Genomic DNA, 11133 nt, shown 5'->3' with positions numbered 1-11133 from the left:
GACACTAGCCTTTATAACTAACATCCATAAAGTCAACAGTGGTGCCTCGTGTGAAGGAATGAATTGCCTGCGGTGATTTGGGAGAGTACACCAATTAGCAAGGTGCAAATTGAGTTTTTATTCCACGAAAACATCAGTCATCTACTAGGAGTGGATATAAAAATATGGATAAGGCATAGCCACTAGGTAAAATGTATTAATAAGTGCTACTTCATCACTTAGCTGTACGTCTCGTTCTTTTATTCCATGAGAAATTGGCTCCATAGGATTTGGGTCTAACATATTTAGTAGCCGGCTGCTCTATGTGGTACCCCCAACCTATGAAGAGAAAACCACAGCTTATTATACCATGGTTACACTCCCTAACACGGAGCCATACATTTATAACCTGGAACTAGAAAGATATGGACCTGAGATTGATTTTGTATCAGGTCACATCCTACGCTATGAGTTTGTAAGACTCCAGTAACATACACTTATGTTTCCATGGTGCGCAGTACTGCGATGCAGCCCCTCCGAAGTCGAGGGGATTGTACGTTTCCATGCTGCGCAGTGGTTTTCAGCAAATTAGCCAGATAAGAGAAATTGTTTAAATCGAATTGCCTGATGGAGAAATAGAATCGATCACGGATACCGAACGTCAGAAACGGTCTTTTTATGCTTCTGTCGTCATTATACTTTTATTTACAATACACATTCACAAGGTTTTACAAACCTTAACACAAATTTTACGAAGCAATATATTTTTAACAAGTATTTTTAAGTAATATATTATTTAAAAGTTAATTTAGGACTTGTCACCTTTTTTTCGAAAAGTGTTGGCATCGATAACAAAGTCTAGGAAAGTAATCCCCTCATCATCCTCGTGGGTGCAGACCATAATTAAATTTAGGTGAAAGATGATTGGAAGAATAGAAAAAAAAACAAGATTAGCGGGATAACCTTTGTACTAGTTTATGGCTCTCGAAGAATCCGTCTCCACGGCATGAAAGCTAGGCGCAGCCACTGCGCAATCGCTGTTTCCTTGATGCGAATTTGCACTGGCTTCGCACTGATCAGTGCGCAGTGACTTCAGTGCGAAGACGCCGGTTCCATGATTCGGAGATAGCGCAACTCCGAAGCACTGTGCATCATGGAAATATAGTGATACACTATTGTTAAAGAAGGTCACTCAGCTTTGTGGCAATTCTGAAGGATGAATAAAATATGGAAGACTTTAGAATGTCACAAGTAATAAAATTAAAGATACAAATTTCAGCATTTCCCAGGATAGCTCACCAAGACAGCATGGCTAATGCTAGTTTTACTGTACGCTAGTCAACTCATATCTTACTATACGCTAGTCAACTCATATCTTACTATTCACTAGTCAACTCATATCATACTATACACTAGTCAACTCATATCATACTATACACTAGTCAACTCATATCATACTATACACTAGTCAACTCATATCTTACTATACACTAGTCAACTCATATCATACTATACACTAGTCAACTCATATCTTACTATACACTAGTCAACTCATATCATACTATACACTAGTCAACTCATATCTTACTATACACTAGTCAACTCATATCATACTATACACTAGTCAACTCATATCTTACTATACACTAGTCAACTCATATCATACTATACACTAGTCAACTCATATCTTACTATACACTAGTCAACTCATATCTTACTATACACTAGTCAACTCATATCATACTATACACTAGTCAACTCATATCTTACTATTCACTAGTCAACTCATATCATACTATACACTAGTCAACTCATATCATACTATACACTAGTCAACTCATATCTTACTATACACTAGTCAACTCATATCTTACTATTCACTAGTCAACTCATATCATACTATACACTAGTCAACTCATATCATACTATACACTAGTCAACTCATATCATACTATACACTAGTCAACTCATATCTTACTATACACTAGTCAACTCATATCATACTATACACTAGTCAACTCATATCTTACTATACACTAGTCAACTCATATCATACTATACACTAGTCAACTCATATCATACTATACACTAGTCAACTCATATCATACTATACACTAGTCAACTCATATCTTACTATACACTAGTCAACTCATATCATACTATACACTAGTCAACTCATATCTTACTATACACTAGTCAACTCATATCATACTATACACTAGTCAACTCATATCTTACTATACACTAGTCAACTCATATCTTACTATACACTAGTCAACTCATATCATACTATACACTAGTCAACTCATATCTTACTATTCACTAGTCAACTCATATCATACTATACACTAGTCAACTCATATCATACTATACACTAGTCAACTCATATCTTACTATACACTAGTCAACTCATATCTTACTATTCACTAGTCAACTCATATCATACTATACACTAGTCAACTCATATCTTACTATACACTAGTCAACTCATATCATACTATACACTAGTCAACTCATATCTTACTATACGCTAGTCAACTCATATCTTACTATACACTAGTCAACTCATATCATACTATACACTAGTCAACTCATATCTTACTATACACTAGTCAACTCATATCTTACTATACACTAGTCAACTCATATCTTACTATACACTAGTCAACTCATATCTTACTATACACTAGTCAACTCATATCTTACTATACACTAGTCAACTCATATCATACTATACACTAGTCAACTCATATCTTACTATACGCTAGTCAACTCATATCATACTATACACTAGTCAACTCATATCATACTATACACTAGTCAACTCATATCATACTATACACTAGTCAACTCATATCTTACTATACACTAGTCAACTCATATCATACTATACACTAGTCAACTCATATCATACTATACACTAGTCAACTCATATCTTACTATACACTAGTCAACTCATATCATACTATACACTAGTCAACTCATATCTTACTATACACTAGTCAACTCATATCTTACTGGAAAAGTAAGATTCAAGTTACTAACTAGCTTAAGATTTAATAAAATATTATGCATTTCATGACCAAGCTTAACACTATAATAGCCCTACACCATCTGTTCTTTTTTATACTATTGTACCTTCCAAAACCTGAACAGGCATTTAAACAAAACAGCCTGCGGTGACAGCACCGCAGGCTATTAGCGGCGAAATGGGAACCTACGCGCCGGGTACCGCCGGTAGTTGCCAGCGGCATCGCAATAGTTTAGTGCTGTTCAAATTTCGCAAAAGGCCGCAGGCAAAACCTTCGAGTAATGCACTGTACAAGTGAAGGTCACCATTATAGAAATGGCATGGGGAGCGAACATTTTATTTGTTTCCGTGATTATGTTTAGCGATGCAGCTTATATGTGAACAGATGCCGCCGAGCCTAGCGTTGCAAGCGTTTTGCTGCGCAATTTACCGCCGAAGTCTCGCAATCGATATGGGAATCAGGCTTTAGTGATGCGCATACAATATTTACTACAACATAAGCAAGTAGTAAGAATCTAGATTCTTACAAGTTGACAATAAATTTTAAATAACATATAGAGAATGTACCACTCTTCACATACGTATATAGATTGTATTGCACTTTTTACATACCATACTTTTCGACTATTAGCCGCTACTTTTTTCTAACGATTTGAGCCATGCGGCTTATATAAGGTGCGGCTATTCTGTAGCTTTTTCTTTCACCGCTAGGGCGCATTAACCAGAATCTCCGGTTAGTGCGCCTCTAGGGGTGAAAGAAAATACGAAACAATGCCTAATGATACTGTTCTGTTAGGCACTAGGTTAAGAAGCGTCAGTTAATACGAAACAGTGCCGTTAGGCACTGTTCCGTTTTAAACAGCAAAGTTGCTACTGCGTTAAAAAGCACCGTCCTGAGTTCTACGGTCTATACAATGGTGCGGCTTATGTATTGTTTTATTATCGATTTTTGGAAAATAAAGCAGATGCGGCTTATATAGGGGTGCGGTTTATAGTCCGAAAAGTATGGTATGTATATAGACTAGTGGAATGCCCGCCATTGCCCGGGTATTAAAATCAGCTTATAAACAATGAGAGGTAATGTAGTTGCCTACCCCTTGCTATTAGCCTGGCACATTGCCAATGGCTAATTTGAGTAAGCTTACTAATAAGAGTAAGTCTACTTGCTCTCACGAAAGAACAAGCATAAAATAATGTTGCGCTGTAACGGAGAACGGTAGCGTATTTTCACCCACAGTGACGTATATCTCCCAATAAATCCATCAATCTCGCGTAGCTAAATTAGTAAGGCATTTGCCAGATGAATGGGAGGTTACGAGATCAAATCTTCTGCAATACAAATTCTTCATTCCAATATTTTAATAACTATAGCTTGTCATATTGAATTAAACACAGACTTTGAGATTTATATAGACTGTATTGCACTCTTTACATATGTATATAGACTTTACCGCACACTTTTCATATGTAGACTGTACCACACTCTATATAAAACGAGAAAATCTGAGTTGTTATGACAACAATGCCCATATTAAACCAATCCACAAGCAGCAAGAGATTGTCACTTTAGCGAGGTCATTAAGTGCCCTACAGCTGATACTGGTAATTAGTCACTATGTGATGTTTATACTTACCATTCTTCTCACAGAATGCTGCCGCTGATTCAGGACTTGGAAAATCCACACTCATATTAGAGAGGGGGTCACCTCTACAACACGGACACATTAGGGCTTGTATTTTACATCACTGTATTGTAGAATTTTAACATTTGAAATAATTTTGTTCTAGAATAAATGGTGCTTTCACAGACAGTAGCAAAGTGTGTTCCAACACACAGGCCTGGACCTGCTGTCAAGCCAATGCGAGTTAAAAGTAAATTGATTTGGAAGTCCAAATATGGCTATGCTAGTGTGGTCTGACTTTGCGCCTTCACACTCTGTTTGACATCTCTCAACAGGTCTCTCATGAACCCTACATGATGACACATATTTTGCAACTGCTGGCCTTCCCAGACACCTCTTAACGTCATATCACTCTTATTTACTCACGTCGATGCCCAGCCCATCAACTGATTCTCCCATCTCTCCCTTACATCAAACTCTATCTTCCACTTGTGTATCTGGTTGGTACCAGACTGCGCAGCTGTCCGTGCTGGCATGAATATTCGAACATGCCTCTTACTAATATGTTCCTCTGGCACTCCAGACAACTGCTTCACAGACATCTACAGTTGAGTGATTGATGATAAAAGGAAAAAAATTATCAACAGATGCTATAAGGTTGGCCCATTCCCACTATTCTCGTTCAGCAATGTCAACCCTTTTATTCCATTATCCATACTTCTATACCATAACAATGCCAAAAACAAGACCATTTGCTATTAGTATGAACTGGTTTAGACAGCTTCAGGCAGGCGCTCTTTGCCAAACAAAATAAAAAAATGAACAAAAACACAGCTTAACAAAGCTCTAACATGAACAGGCAGCTACAAATACATGCGCTTCAGAGTAAACCTACTGGCTCGTCAACAGTTATAGTAGTGAGGTCAGCTTCTGGAACCTTCTCCCAAAGTGATAAACCTGCATTATTGTTCACATCATCGATGTTCTTTTTGTGAAGCCTCAGAGATGTTGATAATGGCCTGCAAAAACCATCCATACCGAAAAATATTTAAAGGAGTTTAGAAAAATTGAAGTTACTTATCCTTTATGGGTGACAACTCCCAATGGGTGACAACTCTACTTTATTATACCATGAATTCAGTCAGAACTGTTAGAGCCTATGTAAGGTTTTTTTTAAATGATAAAGCATTGTGAACTTCCTGTTTAGCAAGAGAGCCTAATGGCAGCGTAATATTCTGCTACTCAGCAATGCTGCATATAGTAACAACAGTATTGGTTACTGTGGGTTGTGCGAACTCAGACATGCTTTTTAAGCATAAACGCTCCGATATGTCAACAACACAAATCTTTGTAAAACATGCTAGAACCACGAAAAAATGCTAAAATTCTGAAAAGATACAATTATAAAAGGAGTTAATTTCTTCAAGCTGGTAGTAAATAGGTTTCGACAGGAGAGGGTAACAATGCTGCTGAAGAAGAGGCAGCACAGATTAGGAGAGTGTAATAAAGACCATATGAGAGACTTTATACCTATACTTGTCAAATCATAGTAGCCATAGTGGAGCGGATTATGCAATGACCATAATAGACAACAATATTTAGTATACCGCTATGGGTTATGTAAAATAATATTACAGGCAAGAAGAAACCTTAACACGTGTTAAGAAACGATAAAACGATATTGCACGATAGGTGTCAACTTTGTATGGGACGATTTCATTTTGGGGCGTTTTGTAGGTCGATTCTGTAATCGGGTATATCCACATTTTTGATATCATGTCAAGACGATAAATATCTGTGTTTAATTGGCCAAACCAATATCGGTTATCACCGGCTTTCATGACTCAATATCAGTACATTTCCGTTGTATTTTTGTTTTTGGTGAAACGTCACCATAATCTATATCGAGAGAGCATAACTCCAAAGTTTTGATACTGGATGATATCGATAGCTCACAGGGCCGATATATTGTTTCGGCACTTTCTGCCAAAACTTCTGGTACTAGTATGAATCTATATATATATTTCTCAAAGTTGGTCGTATGTCATCTGTAGGTGCATCCAGCTATAGCGCATCTGATTATTTTACCGATGCGGCCACGCGTTACGATGACCCTGTTAAGAAATATTTTTTGTTAGGTTTGATTACTATATGTGGGGTCAAAGCCAATTCTTCTCACATGGGCAATTATATTGTCTCCGTATCTTCGCATTCAAAGTTTTGATGGATAGCTTCTGGAGAAACAGTAACCTTTTTTATACACACACACTTCTATGCAAGAATTGTTATTATTAATTTTACATATTCAGGATTTTTATTTAGTTTTATCAGTTTGTATTAATTGTATCATTACTAAATCAGTTTTTGTTGTAATCAGAAGGAAACACTCAATTTAGCTATCACTTGCTAATTATTTCACAGTTACATCTAAATCTTTTTATAGTTGTTTTATTTTTTTTAATTTATTTGCCCTGTACAAAATTTTCCTCCTGATATGAAGTAAATTTTCTGTACAAGAACTTTTTATTACCTGTGCAACGCCGGGCATCCAGCTAGTTTATACTATAGTAAGAACAGTGTCCGCCGTCCGTCTGTCCAAAGCCATGCCAAGAGCGTACGGAATAAAATTGCCTCTCATGAGAATTTAACTCGGGTACAGCGCACCCTCAGGATTCGATCACCCCGATATATGATTTTTTCACTTTATGAAGTGGAACATGATGATTTTTTCTCTTCACCTTACAAATCTTATTTAACTGAACGAATTCGACAAAATTTTCGCCCAAGTTCAAATTTGGCAGTCAGTGTGCTTATCACGTATGTCAAAATAACATAGATACCGAAATGCTGTTCACTGAAAATATTTTCACAATGCCTGAAAGAGACATGATAACCGTGTTCTCCCAGTTCAGCAATTTTTGTGTATAAAATGGAAATATTTTCCCTTTAAAAACTAGTAGCAAAGTTGGAGTTGCGATCCCTTCCAAAAAACGGGTCAGTGGTCAGACAACTTTCTTTAACCTGGTAACAAAAATAATTTCATTACGAAAACGGCATCGTTCGAGCTTTCTTGCCGAATTATTTTGAACAAGGTTTTAAACAGGTTCGCTAAAGGTTATGGTGACAGCAAAAACAGAAACTGATAAGTGGTAAGTGGTAAAATTTAAGTGATAAAAAGTTGAAATTCAGTAAAATAGTTAAAAATACATACTAAAACTTAGCTTCAAATGAGTGTGTTTAGTAAGCTAAACTTATTTGAGGTGAATTCAGAGTTTATGTTTCACGTACGTCTGTCTTGAAGGTAAAAACTTCCTACCATACTTGCTTCATACGGTACATTATGATGTTACATTTTATTGCAGATCATAATCATTAAATACATTAACTACAATAAAGTTACTATACGTAATTATAGTTACTAAGGTTAACATACTATTTTATTACTAAATTTTATTATGTACAGCAATTATAGAAAATCTTGAGGGTTTTTACCAGGGAATGTTTGCATTTTATATTTACTATGGTTTCTATACCACTACGTATGATTTTTCACCATACGATGCAAACCTTGGAACAGGGTTTGCATCATATCGTATCCTGAAGGTGCACTGTACTCCGATTTACAATCCGGCACTCCAACTACTACACCAACCTATCATATCTGAACTTCAATGAAAGTTATCTGCAAGCATTGAGCCAATAAAAAATATGCTAACAACCTGAGTGAGATTTCGCTTTGCAAAATCTTATTTTTTATCCAAATTAATTGTTAGAAATGACCAGTCGCGCTAGACGCATTGTAGCTATGAATATTTTACTAATTTTAGGCCTATGGACTTTGGGTGATTGTTATTGAACAATAATACTATTAAAAGTTATTATTTATAGTTTATCAGTAATAATGATGCCCTAAACTGTGATAATATTGATAAATCGTCCGACTCGGACATACTCAGTTTTTTGAAAAGTGGCCAAATAAGTGTTTGTTTTATTATTCTGCTACGCATTTTCAAGACATCAAAAAATGTAAAATTTTATGATTAAGGTGATATAAAAATACTTTTTATAGAGTGCGTGGTTCAAAAGTTATGACTATTTATGCGCGCCCCCTGACAAATATTCAGTTTTGTCGAACATTATGATATTATAATTATGACTCAATAAAGAAATTACTTTGTAGCAAAAAAGATAATTATGAACATACTGAATACTCATGACAATCTCTCCCAGTGCATGAGACTGCCGAATGTACTAATAATAATAACGGCATGTGATTCCCAATATTCCCATGCAGATACAGATACGACTTGCAGATATACTTGTGAGATTACAACACCGTTGAAGCGCGAGGAGACAATTATAAAAGTGAGTACCTAATGTGGAAATTATTATGCTCTATAAGTTTATGTACAAACCTGAAAAAAATCAGATGACTTGAAAATTTAAGCACAGGTTAGCAATTCTGATGAATGAACTCTAGATTACATGAAAAAAAAAACTAGACATGATAATTCAAAATAGAGGTTAAAAACATCTAACTGTAGGAAAAGAATATGCAGGAGAGAGGATTCACCATCAACTAGATTCTTTACGTTTAACTTACTTTCGCAGCAAATGCTAGCAAAAAGCAAAAATTAAATTTAAAACCTCGTTGGTAATGACTTGCACTTATTAAAACGCAAGTGTGAATATGCAAAAAGGCTTTCATCCTAAATTGAATTCTGTCAACTACCAATTGTTCATTGCATTCAAACAGGTCTTGTGCTAAAAAGGTTAATTATAGCACCTGATGACTGCTGCTTTGCAAAATAACTTGTAGCACAAAGTAACATTGATTTCAGTTTCCACCTGACTACACATGTATATATATTTTGTAGCTTCTCCTTTCACTGGACACATGTATATATATTTTGTAGCTTCTCCGTTCACTGGTTAAATTGTTTACAGAAACATTTATTTATTATTACATTATTATTCATTGTTTATAGAAATAAGTTAAATTCCTAACTTGTAAAGAGCAACCTGCTTATCTTACTGAAACTATTTTCTGTTAAAATTTCCTAAAAGAATAAGATTAGAATGTCTAACTATATAAGTATGTATATAGCTATACAATCAAACTACAAGTGTAAGCAATTAAGATTTTCAAGTGTCATCACATGTTCAACTCAAAACCAACTGATGATGTAAAACATCAAGTTTAAAACACTATGAATAAACTTTGGTTGTCATACTAAATCATGATGAAACCATGAGCAGCTTATAGAAGTAAACACGTATGCACAAAATTATTGATTGATAACGACTATGCATATAAATTCATACAAATACATTTATATGCAGAAACATTAACCATTAAAATTTTTAGAAAAGCTAATACCTCGCCTTCTCTTAGATTTTGCACTTTCAACTCTTAAGCATGATAGATTGTCAGAGACAATCACTTAGTGTGTACAAACGTAAGCTAAAACAATCACAAGGCTGTGATCAAGGTAAATGCATTGGAACTATTGTTAGTAGATCATCGAAAAAGTTAATTTACAGTGTAGCCTACATTTTAGTGCTGAAGCAATGTCTTTGCAATGGGCGTTGAGTTATAGACTAAATGCATATGATTACCTCAGCCAACCAGTTATAATTCTTAGCTTTTGGCAAAAGAAGAGCTTCATAAAAATATGTTGTGACTGCAAATGAAATTACTATATATTACAATTATCACACAGGCTTTTTATATCATTAATGCTTTAGCTTATTCAATTAAGTTTGCTGATATAATTGGCAATGCGTAATATTGGCAATAATGATCAGTATACACAACTTTGATGCACACATGCGATCAATAGCCAACAAGCAACATATGAAGCGTTAGCATAGCTAAAGAATAAAATGAACTCAGTAGTTCGTGTGAAAACATAACACCTGTAATCATTTATACGCATGGCTTCATTCGCAATATGAACCAGTTGAAAACTTGTTCCTATCAGTTTCCAAACCATTTCACTCTCGAATGCAGTCCTGATGAGCTAAGCCTGCTCACTGATTATTCAAAAAGGACATGCCCTCGTACAAACTCGTCTTATCAATTGAAAACTCATATTTTTGTTGTTTTGTTCGAACAATCCGACTTTATCACAATAATAATTTAAATGGTGTTTACCTTGCAGCAATGCCTACGCAGTAGGATTTATTACAAAACTTTGAAAAACTTCTCGCCAATGCCATTTTACATCAACAACTCGTAATGATGCGAGACGAAACCCTCAACTAGCAAACTTCATAGAAAATACCCCGGTAGCGAGAGGAAATTAGCACCCCAAATGAGAACGCGCGCGGGAGGTAGGAATAATGGGTTGTTGGGTTTACCCGCGAGCGCCAAGTACGCCGAGCGTACTTATTCTAATTTCGTAGCTAATTTCCTCTCGCTCGTTATCGCGTTCTAAACTACACGTTCTAAACTCGTACACTAAACTTGCATCTTCGCTATCTTGGAGAAAAGATTCT

The 11133-nt window shown here is 35.6% G+C and overlaps 1 protein-coding gene across 1 annotated transcript; it reads right to left on the bottom strand.

The window, feature by feature from the left end:
• Nucleotides 1–76: 76 nt before the first annotated feature.
• On the bottom strand, nt 77–10919 carry LOC137388777 (NADH dehydrogenase [ubiquinone] iron-sulfur protein 4, mitochondrial-like). The gene is made up of 5 exons (XM_068075227.1): nt 10790–10919; nt 5528–5651; nt 5059–5234; nt 4645–4718; nt 77–318 (listed from the first exon to the last, which is right to left on the bottom strand). Exons 1-5 carry the CDS (start codon nt 10852–10854, stop codon nt 215–217), a joined length of 543 nt encoding a protein of 180 aa, XP_067931328.1. The 5' UTR covers nt 10855–10919; the 3' UTR covers nt 77–214.
• Between the last annotated feature and the right edge of the window lie 214 nt (nt 10920–11133).

This window comes from Watersipora subatra, chromosome 2 (genome assembly GCF_963576615.1).
Source record: "Watersipora subatra chromosome 2, tzWatSuba1.1, whole genome shotgun sequence".
NCBI lineage: Eukaryota > Metazoa > Bryozoa > Gymnolaemata > Cheilostomatida > Watersiporidae > Watersipora > Watersipora subatra.
Note: the sequence above shows the minus strand (reverse complement) of the source record. Positions and strands in the feature narration are given on the sequence as shown.

Excerpts from the sequence above, each read along its gene's own strand:
- LOC137388777 (XM_068075227.1), bottom strand. The coding sequence starts at position 10,854 with ATGGCATTGGCGAGAAGTTTTTCAAAGTTTTGTAATAAATCCTACTGC. Across the intron at positions 5,652-10,789 it reads TGCGTAGGCATTGCTGCAAG|GCCATTATCAACATCTCTGA; the intron begins GTAAACACCATT and ends TGGTTTTTGCAG. Across the intron at positions 319-4,644 it reads AGCATTCTGTGAGAAGAATG|GTTGGGGGTACCACATAGAG; the intron begins GTAAGTATAAAC and ends TTCTCTTCATAG.